A 24,604-nucleotide genomic window follows, 5' to 3' on the forward strand; every position below is an offset into this window, starting at 1 on the left:
TGTAACATTCCAGCAGGTAGCCTTCCCTTGTCAACTGTACTTTCACCTGACAGGCGATTTAGCTAAACATTTCCTCTTTATCTCACGCTCTTTTTTCTTTCTTTCTTCATTCCTCTTCCATCTTCTCTCCTGTTTCGCTCTTGTCCTTTCCACTCTTTCTAACACCTTCTTCCATTTTTTGTTTATCTTGAGTCCCGCATTCCAGTTCATTGTGTCTTCTTCTCCTTTCTTGTCTATTTCCTTGGCCTCCTTCCATTTTTTCACTAATAGCCAATCTCTTCTGCTTCCTATCTACTTAGCATCATCCCACTCTGTCATGTCCTACATTATCCCTATGTTGTTTTTCACACTCTGACATTCTTTACACTTCACTTCGTAGATAATACCTTCCTCTTCCTCTTCTCTGTATTCCTTTACCTTCTTTGCATTCTTCGCTATTCTCAAGGTAGGGCGAAGCATTCTCAAGGTAGGCCGCCCCCTAACGACACTTCTGAACTTGAAAAGACCAAGAAAAGAAGGTGGAGCGAGCAAGAAAATTTTACGAATAGTGTAGTTGTGGGCGGTAATTGGCCCCCTGTAGGTACACTTGGCCTTCAATGTTTGCCCCCCTAGAACTCATTTCATCCAAGGTTGGGGGGGGGGCATTGTCCCCTGCCCCCTGTGGTTGCGCCACTGTCTATATATGTATAGAAGAAACTTATAACAGCAAAAGCTTTGACATTTGCCTAACCTTACCGTGAATGGTTCGTGGGCCGTGCATGGTTTTACGATGTTAAATTTTAACCATGTTTGCTTAACCTAACTTAACCTTACCGAGAATGGTGAGTGGAGCTATCCGTGAATGGTTTTGCGCTAATTGTGATAACGAACCGATAAAAAAATCTTATTTTCGTAGCACTTTAACAGCAAACGTTCTTCATCGAAGACGCCATTTTCGAATCCTGCAATTTTACGATACTTGTATACGGAGAATCATTGCGAGAAAGAAAAGCTTATTTTACAACTTCTACACGTTAATGAACAATGTGCACACCTCACCCCAACATATTAACCTCAGATAAATCATCGCGACTAATTATTTCGTGAGTATAAGCAGTAGCATAGAAATTACAGAAGGGTTCGGTATTGTTAATTCTTGCCCAATTTAATAATATCAATATTGCTTTTATTATTGTCGGGACGCGCTAGCAAGCGGCGTGGGACCACCCACTCTGGTAGCTAGGCGCTGTTGCCGGATTGACCTACTTCAGGATTTTCGCGAGCCCACAGAAACATGAGAAAGGCTGAACTACTGCAGCTCCTTATATTACACAAACCCCAGTTCCCCATATATCGAATAGACAAGCTTGCAGAAGAAGCGGGACATACGGTGGTCCGTCTCCCGCCTTATCATTGTATGTACAATGCAATCGAACTTATTTGGGGACAGGTCAAAGGGCTGGTAGCACAGAAGAACACTTTGCCACCTTTTACACCGTCTAAAATTTTGCAATTGTCAGAACAGGCTATCGGGGATGTGACAGCAGATAGGTGGCGTTCGGCTATTGAACACGCAAGGAAGATTATTTCTGAAGCATGGGAAAAGGAGGGAGTTGAAGAGCAGCAAATGGAGGATTTTGTAATTTCACTTGGGCGGGAAGACAACAGTGACAGTAGTAGCTCAGATGAAGATGTTCCTTTACCAACCAACAATGAAGATGATCTTGGGATAGCGCCACTGCAATGGTAGTCAGTAAGCAAAAACAACTGATTCTTTAACTACTATTTCTGTTCTTTCATTCATTTTTTATGTTTTTACATACAGGTAGCTCAAAGCATTAATAACACATGTACCAAATGTATCATTAATAGTAGAGGTAGTGCCCCGGTTGAACGTCCTCTTGTGAGGAGCTGAAGTGAGGAGCTCGCCTTAATGGATTTCTCTCGTAAGGCATGAGCTCTATTTGATGGCGCAGTGTTGCCAGCTTCTTACTCGAAAAAATTACCAAGGTTTTTGGTCTAGCCTAACCTAAAGCAAGGAGCTGGCAATCTTTTTCTCGCAGTGTTGCCAGCTCCTCACTCGAAAAAATCACCAAGGTTTTTGGTCTAACCTAACCTAAAGCAAGGGGCTGGCAATTTTTTCGAGTAAGATGTTGGCAACACTACACCCGAAAATAAAGCTCGGTGGGGCTTGCTTTAATGGTTTGCTCTTGTAAGGCAAGGGGCTAGAGAGAGAGAGAAAAACTTATAGCTGGGAACAGTAATGAGCGAATGCGCCATATCGTAATTTTCCAACTCCCGGGGGCCAATGTTTGTATATCGCGACCTTTGTAAACCTCTCTCTCTCGGGGGAACGATGTGCCACACACACACACACACACACGCACGCACGCACGCGCGCGCGGGGCCAAAATTTTTGAATTTACGGCTGGAAAAATGTTTTTCTATGACATGTTTTCGTTCGAGGCAAATTCGTAGGTAGATATTGTTAAATAAATATTAATATTGTAAATATATATATATACTTATTGTATTTAGTTTTTCGGTATCGAAAAGCGACTGTCATACAACTTCGAAGTTTGCAGATGAAGATGAGCATGCGATAACGAGAGGAGTACAAAACGCACCCAAAAATACATATTTCATTTGGATGAATGCTTCGTACGCCACCCACTATCGCATGCGCTCGGTAGATGCACCATATCATGTATGGTCCAACAGCGCTACCTGCATGTTGTACATTTTCTGTGCATTTTTTGTATATTTGTATGCGTGAGTGAAGAGGTGCCAGTTTGAGGTAGATTGGTTTGGTAACACAAGGTTTAAAAAAAAAAGCTGTAAAAACAAATTCTGCCAGCTGACTAGCTAAACCCAATGCATAACGTCGAATAATTCTGACGGAGGCTAAAACCCAACAGACTGTTCAATGTATAACGTCAAGTAATCTGCCAGCTGACTAGCTAAAACCAATGCATAACGTCGAGTAATCTGCCAGCTGACTAGCTAAAACCTAACAGGTTGCTCAATATAACATCAAATGTAGAAAATAAAAATAACGTTTACATTGGGAGATGATGATTAGAGTTTATTAAATTTTGTACATACTGTGTAGCCTCAACTAACACGCGCGTTGAATAAATATGTTTGTTTGAATTGCATCTAAGCTAGTTGCACTGGCTCCCGTATTTTTCCAAACACCTCTCAGTCGAATGTACCACGCGTAATTCTACTCTTGTACCTCGTTTACATCCGGCTAGTCACGCTGGTTCCCACGACGCGCCGATTGTTCCGAAACCTTTTGTTTGCAGCTAGTCGTACTGTCGGTCGAACACACCCATCCGGCTTCGCATCTAGTAGCATCCGCTCCAAACCACTCGAAGAATAGGACGCCGTCATGCCTGCTTGCTATTACATCCGTACGTGCTCCGGATGTTTATGGGCCCCCATCCTGTTGCAGCAGTCGCCGCCCAAGTAGTTATCCCGAAATCAAAAATTACACGAGGCAACAACCTCGTGCTTCTTGTACCCGTCGCTCGTAAACACAATAATACAAATTCAACAATACGTAGGTCTTGGGACGACGGAAGTTATACTTCCTGTTTTTTCTTTAGTGACGCTAGTTAAAATGATGTGGCTGAAATGTAGTGGGGGGGGGAATGTTCTAGAGAAAATTGCCCTTGGATTTCTATTGGTCCACGTTGCGTTGGCTAACATATTATTTTTGACGTTATTAGAAAACCGTATAAAACTTAAAGCGCTGGTGTAGAAAGTTCTGTTTTATTTTCAACGTCAGTGAAGAGCATTTCCGCAGAATTTCTAAAAGTAAGTAACTTTGTTTCTTAGCTCGCATGAGTTGGCTTTGATTTATAAGTATGGCACTGCTTTTGTGGAAGAAAATATACTTACAAAACATGCAAAAAGAGAGAGAATATAGAAGGTGTTTCATGTCTCTCTCTGCTTTTATATATTTGAAGCATGCATCTTGGTAGCTGGAATATTTTTTTTCTTCCGTGTGCCGTTGTTGGTAGGTAGGAAATATGTGTGCGGGGCATATTTCAAAAAATAAATGTGTTAAATTGTTAGAAAAAAGACAGAAAAAATAGAAAAGAGTTGCGTGTTTTTGATATCTAGTGGAAGTACTGATTAATTAATTGAGTTGGCGTTTTTTTTGAAGCCCATTTTATGCACAGTAAGGCTAATCGGGACTGGACCTACAGTTTCAAGAACCACTTGTACGGGTATCGAACTCTTGATTACAAGACAATGATGTTATCGCTACGTCATCGCAGAGGTTAGTGGAAGTACTGATTGATTTGATGTTTTAAGTCCATTTTATGTACAGTAAAACTAATCGGGACTGGACCTACAGTTTCAAGAACCACTTGTATGGGTATCGAACCCTTGATTACAAGGCTATTGCTGTGCTAACGCAGAGGCTAGTGGAAGTACTGATTGATTGATTTGATGTTTTAAGTCTATTTTATGCACAGTAAAACTAATCGGGACTGGACCTATAGTTTCAAGAACCACTTGTACGGGTATCGAACTCTTGAATACAAGCCTACTGCTGTGCTAACGCAGAGGTTAGTGGAAGTACTGATTGATTTGATGTTTTAAGTCTATTTTATGCACAGTAAGGCTAATCGGGGCTGGACCTACAGTTTCAAGAACTACTTGTACGGGTATCGAACTCTTGAATACAAGCCTACTGCTGTGCTAACGCAGAGGTTAGTGGAAGTACATAGTTATTCGAATCTTATTTATTTAAAATATTTAGTTTTTTTTTATGCACGCTTATTGATTTTAAACCTAAAATTAAATAAAATCCGCCAATTATATCCAATTATACTTATGGCTACAACGAGCATTGAGATTTTTTTGCTACGTAAACAAAATGGCTGACATGCCAAATATGAACAGGCTATATAGATTTGAGAGAGAGAGATGGATAAAAAAAAGTTAATTAAAATTTAATTTCATGATTGCAACACGGAACTTAATGATTGATTTAGTTTATTTTATTTTACGTTTTGTACCTCTTGGCTAATTTGCGAAGATTGGGGATGAGTGATGAAATGGATATTCACAAACAACCAAGCCCGACCAGGATTCGAACCCGGGACCCTTGGCGTCGCAGCGCGATGTGCTAACCACTCGGCCACAGGGTCGGGCAAGTGTTGGTATATACATAGACCAAAGTTACATGGTTCTAGGCCCCATAGGAGCCGAGAAAATCAATGTCTTGGAAAACGTCTTAAGACAAATATCTCAATCTTTAAGAAAGTCGACTTCCGGTATCTCAAGATGTTACTTCCGGTCTGTCAAGAAAATTTTCTTAAGACAAAAATCTTAAGACGTTTTCCAAGATATTGATTTTCTCGGCTCCTAATTGAGCTAGGATGATGATTTTAGGTTTGTTGGATAGGATTCGACGAGAACTATTCGACTAGCAAATAAAATCGTTTCTACCCCCTCAAGTTTCGGAAATACAGATAATTTTTTATTTTTTTGAGAAACTTGATTTGCCGGCTTAGTTTTTACTCTAATTCGAAAATTTTAATAGCATTCGATACAAAATTAGAAGTACTCTACAACTTATTGGAGGGATGATGACTACTGCCTACTGTTTTCGAGTTATTTTGGATTAAAATTTCAAGATGTAATTTCTAAGATGTTTTGTAATTCATCAACTATGGGTTGTAGGAAAACGATTCTTGCTCTATCTGCTATCGCTCGACGAATACTATAAACATAAATAATGCTTATGGTTTGATGTTTAAAATGGCGAGCGGAAAATAACTATGTTTTCTGAAATTATGATTTATACTTCATACGCCAAGAGGGCTGAGGGTTAGAAAAAAAAGATTGTTTGGTAGAATTATGCACACATAATATTTTTGTGTTTTCTATACACAAGCTTAATTATTTTTTTTCAATTATTTACAGGATTTATTAAGAAGCAAGAAGTAGCATAAATAACACACTCCCATCAAACCCAACACTATTGTGAATTATTGCACAGTATTTATTTTGTGGCACTCCACTATATATATATAATAACATACCCACAAATATTTTCAACAAGATGCAATCTGAGAAAAGTTGCCCTGTGTGCAAGATAACCATATCAAGCCAAAATTTTGCAAGACATTGTCGTACCTGCGCACCTGGTAAGCGTGTAACCGCTAAAAAATCATGTCCCAGGTGCGGTATACATATTACCATTAATAATTTGAAGAGGCATATAACATCATGCAAAGTTGTCGTCGGAGCACCTGTTCCACAACCGTCGACCAGCTCGACCAAGAGGAAAGCGGAAGCCGACTCGCCACCATCCGCCAAACGCGTCAAGCCTGTGGCGAAAGCGAACCAGACTGCTTTCGAGCGGTTGTTAGAAGATTTTGTCATCACTTCGGAGGGCTCATGCGACGTGCGTAGCTTTTTGGAGGAGAAGCGAGCAGAGATTATTTCCATCCTCGGTGATGCGCTTGCAACGCACTCCACCAAATTCTACGCATCGCTACGTTGCCAGTACAAGAAGCCGTCCGATGAAATTTACAGCTTCTGCCACAACACCAAGGCGAAGACGTTGCATCTGGCGGATGTTGACAACCTCAAGGTCATCTACAACAAGTTTGCCGATGAGCTGGTGGCAAAACAAGAAGAACATCAAGCTAAAGGCTCGGGGGGTTCGCTGTGTGGCGAGCCTCACGAACTGTGCGTCAAAATTTGTAAGTTCGTGCCTCTCTCCGCCTCCAGCTACGTCCCCTTACCACCTACTATTGCGGCAAAGAAGGCCGTCCTGAACATTCAGAACGGAGACGCCAAGTGCTTCGTATGGTGTGTGCTTGCAGCGTTGCACCCAGTTGAGCCAAAAAATAATCCAAAACGAGTTAACCACTACCTACCCTACGAGTCGGAACTGGAAGATGCTATGGTTGGGATCGACTACCCGGTGGAGGTCCAGGACATTCGCAAGTTCGAGGCTCGTGCGCGGTTGGCTATCAACGTTTATGGCCTCACTGACGAAAATATGGTGTACCCCATCCGGGTGAGCGACGTAAACGTTGATGGTGCGCAGGAAATTCACCTTCTGCTCATCAAGGACGAGACCCATCACCACTAGACTCTTATCCGTTCCCTTTCTAGACTTGTTTCGAGCCAGCGGAGCAGTGATAGTCACCACGTCGAGGTGTGTCGCAGGTGCTTGTCAATATTTCATAATCGAGAACAGCAGGATTATCAGCGCATCAGAGGTCCCAACATCGCTGCAGAGAAGCTTGCCAGCCACAAGATCTACTGCAATGCCAACGAGCCGGGTGTGGCAGTCTTGCCCAAACCTGGCACCGTGGAGCATTTCCACATGCACGGTGCTATGGTGGAGCACCCCGCTATCATCATCGCGGATTTCGAGGCCTTCCTCAAACCCCTGTCCACTTGCGATCCAGATCCCGAAGTTTCCTCCACCACCCCTTACCAACTCCACGAGGCATCCAGTTTCGCATACGTTGTGGTGCGACGTGACCGGCACATCGCCCCCGAGCCCTACGTGTACCGTGGTCCCGACGCAGCCAAACACTTCCTCGAGAGGATGGTTGTCGAGGCCAACGAGATAGGGAAGGTACTGTTGGCCCCCAAGTCTATGCTCCCACTGTCCCCCGACGATCAACGTAGACACGACGAGGCCATCGCTTGCCCTGTCTGCGACAAGAAGTACACCGCCAACAACCGTAAAGTCCAACACCACGATCACTTTAACGGTAGGTATGTTGGTCCTTGGTGCAACGGATGCAACCTCATGGCCCGGGACCCGCGCTTCATCCCTGTGTTTTTTCACAATGGCTCGGGGTACGACTTCCACCACCTCGTCAAGCATCTTGGATACGACAACAAGGGAATCAACGTTCTCGCCCAGAACGAGGAGCGTTACATCAGTGTGAGCAAACGAGTGTCGATCCCAGGATCACACTCTACCGTCGAACTTCGCTTCCTCGACTCCCTGAGGTTCCTCCCGGCCAGCCTCGATGCTCTCGCAGGGAAGCTTAGCGACGAGCAAATGCTTATTACCTCCGGAAACTTTCCGAACTTGGACGCCGGCCTCTTCAAGCGTAAGGGGGTCTATCCCTACGAATATCTTACAGACCCTTCCAAGTTCGCAGAGACGTCGCTACCTCCCCAGGCGAACTTCTATAGCAAGCTGCGAGGCTCGGGCATCTCTGAGGATGACTATCACCATGCCCAGTCCATGTGGCGCAAGCTGGGCTGTCGAACTCTCGGGGACTACCACGACGCCTACCTCAGACTTGATGTGACGCTCCTCGCTGACGTGTTCCAGACGTTCCGTGCAACTGCGAAGACCATCTACAAGCTGGACCCTGCCTACTTCTACAGTCTTCCTTGACTGGCGTGGTCAGCCATGTTTCTGGTGACGAAGATCGAGCTGGAGCTTCTTTCGAACGTGGACATGATGCTGTTTGTGGAACGTGCCGTGCGGGGTGGAATGGTCCAGGTGTCGCAGCGACACTCGCACGCCAACAATCACCACATGGCCACCGGTTACGACCCCTCACAACCGTCCAGCTACATCATGTACACGGACGTCAATAACCTCTACGGACACTCCATGATGCAGCCACTCCCCTTTAGAGGCTTCGAGTGGGCTGACCCTTCCAACTTCGACATCGAAAGCTTCGACGATTCGGAACATGGGTTCTTCGCCGAGGTGGACCTTGAGTTCTCCGAGAAGCTGCAGGATTTGTTCAGCGATCTTCCCTCTGCACCCGAGTTGAAGAAGTGTCCACCCTATTCCAACCAGAAGAAGCTCGTCATGGACTTCGAGTCCAAAGAGCGTTATGTCCTGCACTACCAAAACCTCCGGTGGTTGATGAAGCAAGGGGTTACCGTCCACGCAGTTCACCGCATCCTCAAGTTCGAGCATTCTCCGTGGTTGAAGTCATACATCGAGCTCAACACCGAACATCGCACAGTCGCCACTTCTGATTTTGATCGCGATTTCTTCAAGTTAATGAATAATGCGGTGTTTGGCAAAACTATGGAGAATGTACGGAATCGCATGGACATAAAAATGGTAACGAGGAAAGCACAATGTCGCAGGCTCGTAGCGAACCCGTTATTCAAATCGAGGACCATTTATAATGAACAGCTTGCTCTGGTGCATATTAGGAAAAGCGAGGTGAAACTCGACAAGCCAATTTATGTTGGCGCCTCAGTATTAGACCTGAGCAAGCTGCACATGTTCGAGACGTACTACGACATATTACGTCCACATTATAGCCACAACATCTCGCTTCTCTACACGGACACGGACAGCTTGGTGTACCACGTCCACTCAGCCGATGCATACAGGGATATAGTCACGGTACCAGCTTTGGTTAACCTCTTCGACACCTCGGGCTATCCCCAGCCGAACCAGTACGGCATCCTGCCCCGAAACAAAAAAGTGCCTGGCAAACTCAAAGACGAGAAGGACGGTGATGTAATTCTCGAGTTTGCAGGTCTTCGCGCCAAGGCCTATGCCATCAAAGCCGAGGGCAGCGTTACCAAGAAGGCCAAGGGTGTCGGCAGACAGGTGGTTCGGGAGCATCTCGCATTCGAGGACTTTGTCGATTGCGTCAAGACCAGGTCGTCGGTTCTAAGAGCAGAACAGCGCATCCAGAGCGTCGACCATGTGTTGACCACAAACAAAGTTAGAAAAATTGCGCTGGATCCCAACGACGATAAGAGGCGCGTCCTCGAGTGTGGTATTCACACATTGCCGTGGGGGCACTATCGCTTAGCAGAAAGCAAAACCTGCAACATATGCCCATCTTCAACAGAAGATTCATAAAAAACAAAACAAAACAAAAAAAACACTTTGACTGTCATTACAAAAAAAAAACACTGACTGTTATTACAAAAAAAAACATTGACTGTTATTACAAAAAACTTTGACCGTATTCTTAAATAACCAGCATGCCAATGAATTTGTTCGGTTTCAAAAAACAGATCATTATGGAAACCATACCAGATCATGAAGTCTTACCTTCTGTGTTACCTAAACTCAACGGTCTGTTGATCATTCACCTCAACAGCATTTGGACGAAATTGGATGACGATGTGGGCAAGATGTTTTATGTTTTTAATAACAATTTACATTTCTACGAAATTCCGATCGACGGGAAACTTCAAATCACCGTGAATCCGGAAAACGCAGGCGAAATCAAAATTTCTACCGGCAAGAACATTTTTCGAATTAAGCACGACAAGATGCTTTCTAACATTACGTACGATGTTTCCGCAGGAGATTATCTTTACATGGAACTCCTCGGAGATTACGACAAACTTATTCCTCTCTTCGTAGAATTACGAATCGTCTATCCTATTATAAATAACCGTTAACCAAAAATGCCTAACGACATTTTCGGCAACACCAAGCGTGTAGACCACGCAGAAGAGATTCTCATGTTGGATATTCGAGTTAAGAAGTTGAGGACCGATTTGATTGCTTTGCAGGAAACCTTAAACAAAAGTTTAGAGTCGGAAATCGCTACGCTCCAAACGCAATGTCTCGACCCCATTCTGAAAATCGATTCCGAACTGAAGACGCTGATAAAAAATTATGTCGACGTGCCTTCTTACGACAACGTTCAAAATATACAGTTGAGCGTGGATTCGCTTCAAAATGATTTGGCCAAATTACAGCAATTTCAATCGAAAAATGAAGATTTGGAAAAATTGAAACTCGAAATCGAAGAACGAACTTCCGCAATAGAAAAGAATTTCTCCGAACTTCAAACCGTCGTGAACGATATAGACGCAGAACGCTTGCATGTTGTTGTTTCCAAATTACAAGAAGAATTCACCAGCACGTTGGAAGAAATTAAATCCAAGTTGCAGACTTTGGAAGATACTATGACGAACCTACCATCGTCGGACGAACTGCAGGTCATCGGTAAAAGCGTCGCGAACATAAAAATTCAATTGGAGGCCTATCAAGATTTCGAACACATTCAAACCACCATCGCTACGCTTCAGGCGTCCTTGGAATTGATCAACGAAGAAATTAAAAATATTCACGCTGAAGCGAGCGCGCTGACGAGCATTCAAGACACGTTGAGCACGGTTCAGCAGAAGATCGAATATTTAGAAAATTTGAACGTCGAAACGAATCTCGCTCATTTTCATCACGTACTAGACAACATACAGGGTGACTTGGAATCGTTACGGACGAGCGTGCCTTCGAGCGAAGATTTGGAAAAATTGAAAACGGCGGTGACGGCACTATCCGATTCGAGCGACATCAAAAATTCATTGAGCGATCTCGAGAGTAGGGTGGCCAATCTCCCCACCTCCAAAGAATTGCACGTTTTGAAAAGAAACATATCTCGAATGCTGAAACGACTGGAAACGGAAACGGCGAACGTGGAAGAAATTCGAGACGAAATCAGTTCGCTGGTGTCGACGCTGCCCACTTCGCAGAGCGTAGCCGACCTTCACACGCAGTTTACAGAGATGCGAAGCATCGTGAACGATCTTACCGAGAAGAGCTCGAAATTGAATCAAGTCGAGAACCTTCAGAACATCGTCGTCAACATCAGAGATCAAGTTGGAGTGCTGGAATCCACGCAGGAATCGACGCTGACCTCTTTCGGTGCCAAGTTGCAAGAACTCAACGAAAACTACAAGCAGTTGAACGTGGAAGTGAAAGTCAAACCGTCGTTTTCTGCCGTAACGGATACCATAGTCGAGCATCTGCTGCCCATCGAAAATAAACTCGGACAAGTTCACAGTAATCTGCTCGGCGTCGACACTAAATTCGCTAAACTGCATTCTCTGCAAGCCATCGAAATCAACAGCGTACCCAATCAACAGAGAATCTCCACGTTCGTCGAAGGTAACAAACTGTACATGTTACATCCTTATCATCCGTACTACAAGTTTCTCCTCGATGGCACGATTCAGATAAACGAATTTTCGTACTGGTCTCACGGCAGAAAAGCTAGCGTTCCCACCATGACCTTGATATCGAATCGTGGTGTCCAGAAAGCGGGAAACATTCCTCTGGCACGTTGGAACGAAACGCGCAACATATATGAAATACACGAAGACGAAGATCTCACCGTTTTCGACGTGAGTGCCGGCGATAAGCTGATCATTCAAAACACGAGCGAAGTGCCACCCTCTTTGAATCCCATCACGCTTGTGCTTCTCTTGAAACGTAATCTCTAAAAAAAAAATGTCTAGGCAAGCCATCGTCGAAGAATTGCATAAACCTGCACGCCGTAACTACGAACGTTTGGCTGTGGTAACCAAGGGCATCGACGACCTCTGGCAAAGTGACCTTGTGGAGATAAGTAGCGGCAATTTGAAAAACGTACATAAATTGAACAAGGGCAACAAGTACCTTCTCACCGTCATAGACACGTTTTCGAAATTCGCATGGGCTCTACCTTTGAAGGCGAAAACGGGAACATGCGTCACGGAAGCATTCAAGACAATTTTTCGCGAAAGCGGTGGCAGACGACCACGGTTTCTGCAAACGGACAACGGTAAAGAATTTTACAACGCCGTATTCCAAAAATTTATTCAAAAACACAAGATTCGACATTATTCGAGCTTCAGTCACATCAAAGCCAGCATCGTGGAAAGATTCAATCGAACCTTGAAAACACACATGTGGAAACGATTCACGCTTCGGGGAAATTACAAATGGGTCGACATCCTGCCGGAACTCGTCGACACCTATAATCACACGGCACACAGAACGATAGGCATGAAGCCAGCCGACGTTACCAAGTCCGACGAGCAGCGTTTAATTTCTACAGTTTACTGTCCAAAGTACACACCCACGACAAAAAAAGCTAAATACAAAATTGGAGACCAGGTGAGGATCAGCAAATTCAAACGCACCTTCGAGAAGGGATTCACAAAAAATTGGAGTACGGAACTCTTTACGGTGGTTCGAGTTTTACCTGGAAACCGACACACGTATATAATAAAAGATAGTAGCGGCGAGATTTTGAAAGGGAGATTTTACGAAGAGGAACTCTCTAAAACGAAACACCCCGACACGTACCTCATCGAGAAAATATTGCGTAGGAAAGGTGACAAACTGTTTGTCAAATGGCTGGGACTTCCGGAAAAGAGTTGGATCGACGCGAACGAAGTGATCTTGTGAGTACGTGGAACGTGGTGAAGCGTCTACCGGATCCGGAAAGTCAAACGAGAAAAAAAAAGAACGGCGAGTTGCTTCCCGACAGCATCCGCTGTCTGATCGTAGGTCCTTCGGGGTGTGGGAAAACGACACTGCTCGTGGACAATTTTCTCCTCGCACCGAATTGGTTAAATTGGAAGAACAGGCACCTGTACGTGTTCTCGAAAAGTTTGGAGCAATCCAAATACCAGCAACTGATGAAACTGTACGATGGTCTGGACATTGCAACATTCGCCTCGGAAATAAAACCGCTCGACGATTGTCGTGAAAATTCAGTCGTCGTGTTCGACGACGCCATCCTGGAAAATCAAAATGAAATTCGCAACTTTTTCACGCAAGGTCGTCACAAAGGAATGGATTGCTTCTACCTAGCTCAAACGTTTTCCAAAATTCCAAAACAGTTAGTACGCGACAACGCTAATTTCATATGTTTGTTTCGTCAAGATCACACCAACCTCAAGCACGCGTACGATGACTACGTAGGCGGAGACATGAACTACAATCAATTTTCGGAACGCTGCTGCTCTACTTGCTGGAACGGTGACGATTTCGGATTCGCGACGATCGACATAACGAGGAAACCCAACGACGGAAAATACAGAAACAAAATCAACGACTTTCTAAACGTTGCAACGTTGTGAGAAAACGACGTATATAAATAACGTCATGACGAAACGAAAAATCGAAGACGAAAATCTCAAGCTTCGCGATTACCTCGCGAAACGCTTCAAAGGTTGGAAATCCGAGAATCGCGGATTCTACGAAGAGAAGAAACGTCAGGATCAACCTGTGATCGATGCCATCAGCAGTCTAGGTAAAGAAATTAAAAGTGTCACGGAACAAAATAAAAATTTGATTAATGAACTCGTACCGCTCGCAGCTAAAAGTTACGCCGTACCCACGCCTATTTCGAGCATTCCTTCGACGCCGTTCGAACTGAAGGATGCACCGGCACGACGTCGAGCCATTGGTAGCACATCTTCGGATAAAATCGAGTTGGGACCTTTGGCACGAGACTACCTGAGCACGGGGAAATTCGACAAGGATGAAGTGTTCGGATTGTATCCCAGCATGGAAACCAGCGAAGGCGGCGGTGTGGTATGGAAGATTGGGAAATCGAAGGTGACCTTCGAAGGCAACGACATTAAAGTCAATTTAGGCGACAAGGATAGTTGGAACAGGTATCCGGGTACGGTGGGACTGTGGGAACTCGTTGCCAAAAAGCAGCCGAAAGATTACACCGACGAAGATTACCAAAGTTACAAGGAAATTCTGATCATGACGGATGCCTTGTACCAGAACAACGACGCCTCGCAGAATAGGGTGAAATCGAGCAGCGGCGAGAAGTACAGGAATCTCATCAAACCGATTTGGAACCAGGTCAAAACAGGCAGCGGCGTCAAACGCTACAACACGTTACCCAAAGAATTCGTTTGGGTGGACGACGTTAGGAAACTCGTGGACCGATTGTTGGTGATAGCCGGCGAAGAGAATGCAGGCAATCGTAATTTCTACAACGAGAAGGTTGGCATCGTGGACATGATCAGCACGAAACTTTCCAACTTCATCGTGAACGACGACAAGGGCATAGGTTACCTGATCAAAATCATCAACACGCTGCCTCCGAAATTCTGGAACGTGGCCGAAGGAAAGGGACTCGTGAACGACATCATCAACAAGCTACCTTTCGAGATGCATCTACCTGGCTACCAGTACTGCGGACCGGGCACCAAACTCGAGAAAAGATTGGAGAGAGGAGACAAGGGTGTGAATCCATTGGATGCCGCATGCAAAGATCACGACATCGCCTACAACACCACGCAGACGGATCTGGATGCACGTCACGAAGCAGACAGAAAGTTAGAGCACGCAGCTTTCGAAAGGTTCGTGAGTAGAGACGCATCGTTGGGTGAACGGGTCGCCGCACTAGGCACCACCATCGCCATGAACACGAAACAAAAATTGGGGTGGGGTATATAAATAACATAGAGTAAAAAATAATAATAATAACAACATGTCTCGCATAACTGATTTGCCGCACGAACTACTATCTAAAATATTCAAAAAGGTAGTTAACGGAGATGTTAATAAACTTGTGATCATAGCAAGAACGACGCCGGCATTTCGAATTCCGTGTGAAATAGTTCTCAAGGACCGTCTTCGGGAGATCAGTGGCCTGAGGTGCGGTGATCTCAACATTCTGCTTTTGGCTGCAGGGGAGAAATTAAACAATAAGTTCGATGAATTGCACGAGGCAAGGCAGGGGAGAAGACGGTACACAGTAGATTGGTACAAGTCTATGCAGGAGACGGAAGATATCATTACGCACATCATCGCGTTTTCCGAAGCACGGACTTTCTTCCTCTGTTAAAAAAATAATAATATATATACGTGTCAAAAAAAACTTGATATATAAATAAATAATCTTCGGTATATATAAATAACACACAACGTGAAAAAAACAATTAAATTTCTCTCTAACACTCTGAAATTTTTTTTGATATGACGACTGAAAAAATAAGTGATCTCCAAGCATTAAAACAAATGCTAAATTTGTCAGTCGAGTATGTAAAAATTCAGGAATTGGAAGTCGACAAACCTTACACGATAACTTCCGGTTCAATCGTTTCTACCCAGTATGGTCCCAAGGTACGCCTGTTGCTCAACGCACAATACAGTCTATTTTTACCAGATCGATACGCTAACATGTTATCTGACGAGAAGCTATCTATTTTAATCGAGAACAAAACTCGAATCGTGTACAAGGGGACAAAGGAACTTCTTGGCAAGAAAACGAAGCACGTAATAGAATTTGTGTAACGACTGCGAGGCCTTGAAAATATATAAATAACATACCGTAAAAAAACTACACAAGAAAAAATCTCAGAATATATATATAAATAACATACCGTGAAAATAACACATAGAGCATCAACATGAAGCCCAAGGGTGTCGTGTACCAGATACCATACTCCAATCTTAAAAATCTAGGTGCCCTCGATGGGTTACTCACCAAGAAACAACGTGAGAAGAAACGTTCTTGCTTGTCGAAAGGACACGGAATGAAATTACTGCTCAGCACACCTCAATTGAAAAAATTGCAGCGTTCGCGGAAACAGCAAAAGGTCGGAGGTTTCATATTCAGCATCCCGGCCATCCTGGCAGCATTGGGGCCGTTGGAAGTTTGGCCGGCGGAAGTGCCGCCATCGCGAAATCCGTCATCGACTCGAAGAAGAACAAGGCGGAATTGGAAGAACAGAAACGTCACAACCTGGCCATGGAGAAGAAGGGGAAGGGCGTGATGAAAAAGTTTAAAAAAAAGAAACAGAAGCACTCACCAACCGAGACATTGAATCTCTGATCGAACCGTTACGAATCAAACACTTCAGAGGAGTTTTCATATCCGACTCGTTACCTTCAACCGTCAAAAGAAGAGAATGCGGAGTAGTCAACTTGGACGGTCAAGAAAATCCAGGCACGCATTGGATATGTTACCACAAAAATGATGATAAAGCATTCGTTTTCGATTCTTTCGGAGGTGTTCCACCTACAAATTTAGTTCATTATCTGAAAACGAGCAAAACCTCTATATACTACAACGACGAACGCATTCAAAATTTCGGAGACGTGAACTGCGGTCATCTCTGCCTCTCCGTGCTCGCGTTTCTCTCTAAAATAAATAACCCTACGATCGAGGATTTCCAGAAAGCATTGTGGAACCTCAAACAGCATCACTAGGATGGGCGTGTTCCATCTCACGAGCGAATCTTCAATCTTGAAACTCACGCTGCACGACGACATCGTCTATCCTAAATCCGTGGCTCTGCGTGCATTCTACAGCATGTACCTCATACCCAATGTTACGCATCACAACAACAAAATTAGCGTCGGAAGCGAACACATCATCGTCACGCCAGGACAATACAATCTTTCCACTTTGCAAGCCCAATTGCCCAAAGGTACATACCTTTCTCAAAATTCGGTCACGCACAGAGTGGAAATCCTATCCGCGACGGAGACCGTGGACCTGGGCACCATGGGAGAACTTTTAGGATTCGAGAACGACACCAAACTCGAAGCTGGCATCAAGCACGTGGCAACCAACATTCCTAAATTCTTGGCCATAGAGACTCTGAACATACACTGCAACGTGGCGGAAGGCATGATCACGAAATCTTCGGACGGATTGTTAGGAAGTCACAAGGAGACGGGAATCATAGCCACTTTCAAACCAAGTTCCGAGTTCATGGAACCGATCATCTACACACCCTCTTCGCCGATCTATTTTCCAGTATGTCGCAACCGCATAGACGACATAGAGTTGGTGGTGACGAACGAGAAAGGAGACGTGGTGGATTTCGCAGGTGCCACTACGACGGCCATCGTGGAGATCAACATATAATAAATAACCATACATGTAAAATGGAGCAAATCGAAAGTTACGAATTGCAATCTTTCCCTCCCAACCGTCGTACGTTCGCCAATCTGAACGAAGCGAACAGGGAGATCGAATACGACGTGGACGTAGGCGACGGGTTCATTCATCCTCACAGAGCGGACCTCTACCTTCAATTCGACGTGGTGAAGAAGGAAAGCGGAGACGTGTTTCCCGCAGCAGCAAACTTGATACTCGTGGACAACTTCGTGCCTCACCTGTTCTCGCAGGTGGAGGTGAGGAAACACAACACCGTCATCGACAGAATAGATTATCCAGGCATCACGTCGACGGCAGTGGGAACGTTGAAATTATCCAAAACGGATGCAGCGTACTACCAGGCCGGGGGATTCGAAGCCGGGACCAAAATATCGACGAGAAGTCACACGGTGCTCTTTCCCATGCGTCTGCTGCCTGGTTTCTTCTCGGACTACAAGGAGATCATGTGGAAGGGAGGACTGAGGGTCACGTTTCGAAGAGCGGCCAACGACAACGACGTACTGATGCGATACGCTACTTTGGGTCCGGACGGCACCACGCCACTGCCCAACACTTTACCCGAAGCAGCCAAGTGCGTCATCCGGAGCATGGAATTGAGAATGCCGGTGGTGGAATACGAAACGAACTACGCCCTCAAGTACAAAGCGGAGATCTTGAAAAGTCCGCAGGTGCCGATTCACTTTCACGGTTACCAGTGCGTGCAGAAAATGGCGTCGGGAAGTCACATGGAATTCGACGTGACGACGCAGTTCAACAACATACAGTTCGACATGCCAGATTTCGTCGTAGTGCTTTTTCAGACCGGGAGGGACAAGAATCAGGAAAAAGATTCCAGCAAGTTCGACGACTGCAAGATCAAGAACATTTATCTAAAGAATGAACGCAACGAAGTGTTCCCGCGCGAGAATTACAACTTCGACATGACCAAAAACGATTACCTCAAACTTTACGAAGCGTTTTCGGCTTACAAACGTGTGACCGAGGAAAGCGTGGACATGTTCTACACGCCCAGCGAGTTCAAAGCACGGAGACCCATGACCGTCATCAACACATCTAAGAGAAAGAAGGTTGTGGTCAACGATCGAACCAACATCAAAGTCGTCTGCGAGTTCCACGATGCCTTGCCCGAGGATACCCTATGCAGTGTCATCCTGATTGCAGAGAAGTCCTTCGCCTACGACGTGAAGAACGAGAGGGTCACAGAGCAGTTTTAACAAGTTTCTTTAACATCTTTTCTTGCACAAATAAGAAATTTTCTGCACTGGCACAATCAGTTACAATGGCACAATACGAATTTCACTAGTTCAGATCAGTTACAAATGTCAATTTCGTTAGTTATCAGTTACAATATCTTTTTTTTTGCACTATAGCACGAGACAATCAGAAAATTTGCACAAAAAAATTTGTTGTTGTTTTTTACACGTGAAAATTAACAATAAAAATTTTTTTTATCGTTTCAGATGCTGTCGAAACATCAAAAACACATACACACACACTAGAAAAAAAAGCATGCAACTTTATTTGTAACACACACATATTCTCCATCTTCATCAGGAAAATATTATAATAAACATAATTATTTTTATCTATATCTCACAATAAAACTCTATATCCAAAAATATCACAACATCAAATAACACTAGAGTCGTTAGTACACGTTGCATGCATTACGGAGGTCCTCTGTAGGGTTTCATGGAAGTTTGGGAAAAAAAAAACACGTGAAACCCTACAGAGGTGCGGTTATCTAGAGCCGTAGCCGTTAGAACCTTTTTGGGTTGGGCACCACGCACCCTGGCGGGGTTAGGGGCCAGGTATCCTAAAAAACAACAATTATTATTTTGTTTGTTTGTTTGCGTCACAATACATAAGCGCGCGCGCGTGTGTGTGGTATATCGTTTTTCCGAGAGAGGTTTACAAAAATCACGATATATAAACATTGGCCTCTCTCTTTTTTTTTGGGACTTGGAAAAAATTTACAATAAGAGAACATCGCTCACCACTGTTGCCAGCCATAAATCTCTCTCTTCATCTTACAGCAAAATTGGCATCTCTATTTTTTTTTAGTTGTAAGTAAATTGCCAACACACTCTAGTTAATAATGCTACATATTATACGCACACACGCACACGCATACTATATTACCATCCACCCATATCTCCCTCTCTTTTACGGCAGTATATATGTTTGTTGCCTAACCTAACCTAACCTAACCTATCTTCTTGTTTAGTATATGTAGGTTGGCAAAATTGCTTTATGCACTGTAACGCAAGCCTCAAGCAAAGTTGCCAGCTTCTTGCTTTAGGTTAGGTTAGACAAAAAAAACTGTAGGTGGGCTGTCGGTTGTTTAACTCCCCCCCTCTCTCTCTTTTTTTGTAAAAAGCCATGGCAAAAGTACTAGTAGGTTGGCAAATTGCTTTATGCACTGTAAGGCAAGCCTCAAGCAAGGTTGCCAGCTCCTTGCTTTAGGTTAGGTTAGGTTAGGTTAGGTTAGGTTAGAGTAGGTTAGGTTAGGTTAGGTTAGGTTAGAGTAGGTTAGGTTAGGTTGGGTTAGAGTAGGTTAGGTTAGAGTAGGTTAGGTTAGGTTAGGTTAGAGTAGGTTAGGTTAGAGTAGGTTAGGTTGGAGTAGTTTAGGTTGGAGTAGGTTAGGTTAGAGTAGGTTAGGTTAGGTTAGGTTAGAGTAGGTTAGGTTAGGTTAGGTTAGAGTAGGTTAGGTTAGGTTAGGCTAGGTTAGGTTAGAGTAGGTTAGGGTGGGTGTTGGCAGCTGTCGGTTGTTTAACTCTTCTCTCTCTCTCTCTCCTCTCTTTTTCTTGTAAAAAGCCATGGCAAAAATACCAGTGCTTTATGCACTGTAAACCAAGTCTTAAGTAAAATTGCCAGCTTCTTGCTTTAGGTTAGGTTAGACCAAAAAAGCTGTAGATGGGTATTGGTACTTGTCGGTTGTTTAACTCTTCCCTCTCTCTCTCCTCTCTTTTTTTTTGTAAAAAATTATGGCAAAAATAGCAGTAGGTTGCCAGCTCCTTGCTTTATGCACTGTAAGACAAGCCTCAAGCAAGGTTGCCAGCTTCTTGCTTTATGCACTGTAAAACAAGCCTCAAGCAAAATTGCCAGCTCCTTGCTTTAGGCTAGGTTTACCCCCCCCCAAAAAAAACCTTGGTGATTTTTTTCGAGTAAAATATTAGCACCACTGCGAGAAAATAAAACTTATGCCTTACGAGAAAAATCTATTAAGACGAGCCTCAAGCAAGATTGCCAGCTCCTTGCTTGAGGCTACGTTAGACCCAAAAAAACTCTTGGTGATTTTTTCGAGTAAGCACCTGGCAACACTGCCCTCTATTGGGGCTCATGCCTTACGAGACAAGTCCATTAAGGCGAGCCCCACCGAGCCCCAATAGAGGTTTGTGAACCCGCCCACTACCACTACTATTAATGTTAAGGAAATCGAGCAATTGCCAAGCGTTTCGTTGTAATTTATTGAACTCTGTATCCAGAGCCTGTATTCTCATATAGCTCCAAATTATCTCACTTCACGCACCCACATGTGCCTCCCCGATGGCACAGTGGTAGGGTAAGTGTTGTCGCCTTGTAATCAATTAGTCCTGGGTTTGATACCCTGTCGAGGCACATAGTGGTTCGGATCCCACTTCCAACTGTAGGTCCATTTCAGATTAGCCGTAAGGTGCATAAAGTGGACTTTAAAACACCAACTCAATCAATCAATTCACACACAATTGATTTGTTCTTGATAAATTCTTCTCCGTAATACAGTAACTCAGTTCTGTAAAATTCTGTTTTGGACGTGAATTTTTGTAGGTTCCTCAAAATATAATTTAAAAACGTGTTAACGAAACGAAGTTGTACGTAATTTGCCCTAATTTTCAAGAAATACATTTCATTGGACGTTCTGAAGCTTCAACAATCGCGGCGTGACAAAGAAGGCAAAGAGAGGCGGCATGAAATCAAAGGAGAACGATTTGCCACAGTGTTGTTCATAACACAAGACGCATTTTCTTTTGTTGGTAATTGTGATACGATACAACATAAATAAAAAGATGCCGGTAGCTGATGCTTTCAATGTACCTTAATAAAAACACAACAAAGGTTCTTTCGGTGAAGGTTTTCGGTTGCTGTGTAGAACAGGAAGATAAAATGTTTCATGCTTGCCAGAATGCCCGAGCTTGCCAACAGCTGACTAGCCTGTCCGTGTGTTTGTGCGAACGTGGCAACGTAGAAAATCCCCCAGCCACATGGCAGCCAACGAGGAGACAGAATTTGGTCACGTTCTGCCGTTCTGCGTTCTGATTGCACGCCGCTTCTTATCGCGTCCGTACAGTAGTATTATAAATTGGTGCCATTGCAGCACTGTCGTAACAGGAAAGGGAGGGTCATTCTCCTAAGAGGGTCATCGTGGGTGAAAGAAGGGGGAAGAGGGATTCCTTCAGTTCACATTCCAAGGGTTACGGCTCTTTTCTTGACCATACTGAGAAGGGAATTCTCCTTGCTGTCACTCAACTCCAATAATATCAAAAGTAATTGAAGAAGCAAATACATTTCTCATTGCCGAATGTAAACATTTTACAATATTGGCGATTTGGTACTCTAACACATTTATGAATTAAAATTTATTTCACTTTTGCTTTGATTTTTTTTAAATGACTACACCAATGGGGGTTTAACCCCCACCAACCCCACCTGGGCACGCCACTGCCTTTGACATTTCACCCCGGGAAGTCTTATGTTCCCCCGGAGGAAAGTGGCTGAGAAGTTGGCATCTCTGGCCACTAGACTGCAGTTGAAACCTGAATACACAGAACATGGCGAACTGCGTGTTGCGTGAACTATGTATTTATTAATTATAAAAAAAACTGAAAGCGCGAAACATGGCGTCAGGCTCAAGGATCGACTGTTGAAAACAAGTGGATGAGTTGAAATGAGAAAATACTTGGTTGTGTTCGGAGACAGGGAAACGTTTACTGGTAAAAACGTCAAAAATGAGCTGGACACTTATTTAATGGCGCCAGAAAAACCAACAAGATAAAAGTCGCAATATTATTAAATCTCATCGGACACCATGACTTGAAGTGTACAATACCATCAATTTTGGTAAGTACATGACACAGAAAATTATGAAATAGTTGTAAACGAAATTCAACTAATACTGTCAGCCACTAAACATTTAGTATTTGGAAACACCTTTTTTTTTGTCTCCCTTATCGCGCAACACTAGAGCAACATTGCATTCAGACCTTACTAGGCAATGCTTTTATTAGGTTAAATGCCTAAGTTGTTAGGTTATGCTATGTAGGTTTAGCTCTCTTAGCATAAATAATATATTTTCAGTTTATTTATGCTAATAGAACCACACCTAACCTATCAACGTGCGGTGTTCAAAAATATGTCCGACAAGTGAAACTTGTTTCGAACTGACCGGATACGATACGTGGCAAAACGCAAGAACATGCAAGAACATGTTGATCGCTAACCGATAACGCTTGAAAATATCTTCTAACGCGGCAAAACTATTGAGACGAAGCTTAAACTGCGAGCAACACATGCTTGTTGTGTACATTACCTCGCGGGTTCTTCTTGATCCTCGCCTGTAGGATTTTTCCAGCGAACAATCTTCACAAAAAATGCAACGCCTAGAAGCACTCATTATGTCAAATCACAAGTCTCGTCTGATCTACTACCTAGCACCAGCTTACCCCTCAATCTTGACGGTCATAAACAAGTGTTGCCAACTCACTGTTCGGAGAAATCACTTGCATTTGAATGCGAAAATACTAACCTTCATCTTTTTCTGTGATACAATTTCTGATCTTGATTGATCGACTGATTTAGCTTATTTTACTTCGCGTTTTGTGCTTCTTGGCTAATATGAGAAGATGGGGATGAGTGATGAAATGAGGAATATTCACAAACAACCAAGCCCGAGCGAGATTCGAACCCGGGACCCTTGACGTCGCAGCGCGATGTGAATTTCTGATCTTGTGTTTCGCTATTTTATGCAAAAGATTTAGCGGAGAGGAAGAGAAAGAAAGAAAAAATAGACGAAGGGTTGTAAGAAAAATGGAACAAAAATTGCTATACCTAAACTTCAGTGGTGTAGTCCCAAATTTTCACAGGATATACGCTAAATTTCGTGAAACGTTTAACTGGAGATGTTTTCCATTAATTTTGGATTATGATTGGATTAAAATGGATGAAATAATTAACTTTACAACAAATGTCATGCACGTTAGAATACTGAAGATGATTATACACCTATAATTGAACTTAAAAGGCATATTACAATAGAGAATGTATTTTAAAAAATATATACCAGACGCGTATTTTAATTATTGCATTTGAACATGAAGGTTACTATAGTATTTTATGCGCTATAATTCATTATGTTATTGTATTTTACTCTTTGTTAATATTGCTTTTGTGAATTATCGGTTTGTATACTGATAACTTAAATAATAGTGTCAATTTCAGTAACAATTAAAAACTTGGAAAAACATGAAAAAGAGAAACAACAAACAGATATAGCAATAATTCTCACCTATTCCTCCCTCCGTTTTTAAAACTGAAATACAACAAACCTCCATTGTCGTGTTTAATGATAACAGACAGTCTTTATAGTCCGCCGCAAGTGTTGTAAGAATATATTGAGACTTGCATGCTGCTTACTCCATACTTCGAAATCTCATCTCAAGTCTCAAGTCAGTCAAACTTCTGCAACTTTATAACCAAATGCAGGTCCCATATTACTCAAAACTTGCACAAAGAGACCAACCAAGGTTTTGTTGAATTTAACCGTACACGTTTTTACAAAATTATAGCAGTCAAATGATGGCGATAAAAATGGTGATCGGTGACCAGATATTTGTTGACCAAAAAGAGTATAGTCTATAGGTTGAAGGTGCGCATGCACAAAATATAAAAAGAAAACGAAAATAAGGGTGGCTATTTGTTATTGCTTCTATTAGGCCTAT

At 43.4% G+C, this 24,604-nt stretch overlaps 1 protein-coding gene across 2 annotated transcripts in view; it reads right to left on the reverse strand.

Annotated features, from left to right (window-relative positions):
- Positions 1-23,303, reverse strand: part of LOC145988536 (uncharacterized) — a 232,395-nt gene extending 209,092 nt beyond the window's left edge. For both annotated transcript variants that reach the window (XM_083123440.1, XM_083123439.1), the window contains exon 1: positions 23,197-23,303. In XM_083123440.1, coding sequence (XP_082979566.1) covers positions 23,197-23,280 — 84 coding nt within the window. In that variant the 5' untranslated portion in view covers positions 23,281-23,303. The remainder of the gene's footprint in view (positions 1-23,196) is intronic.
- Between the last annotated feature and the right edge of the window lie 1,301 nt (positions 23,304-24,604).

Source organism: Lepisma saccharinum, chromosome 6 (genome assembly GCF_977018435.1).
Source record: "Lepisma saccharinum chromosome 6, izLepSacc3.1, whole genome shotgun sequence".
Lineage (NCBI taxonomy): Eukaryota > Metazoa > Arthropoda > Insecta > Zygentoma > Lepismatidae > Lepisma > Lepisma saccharinum.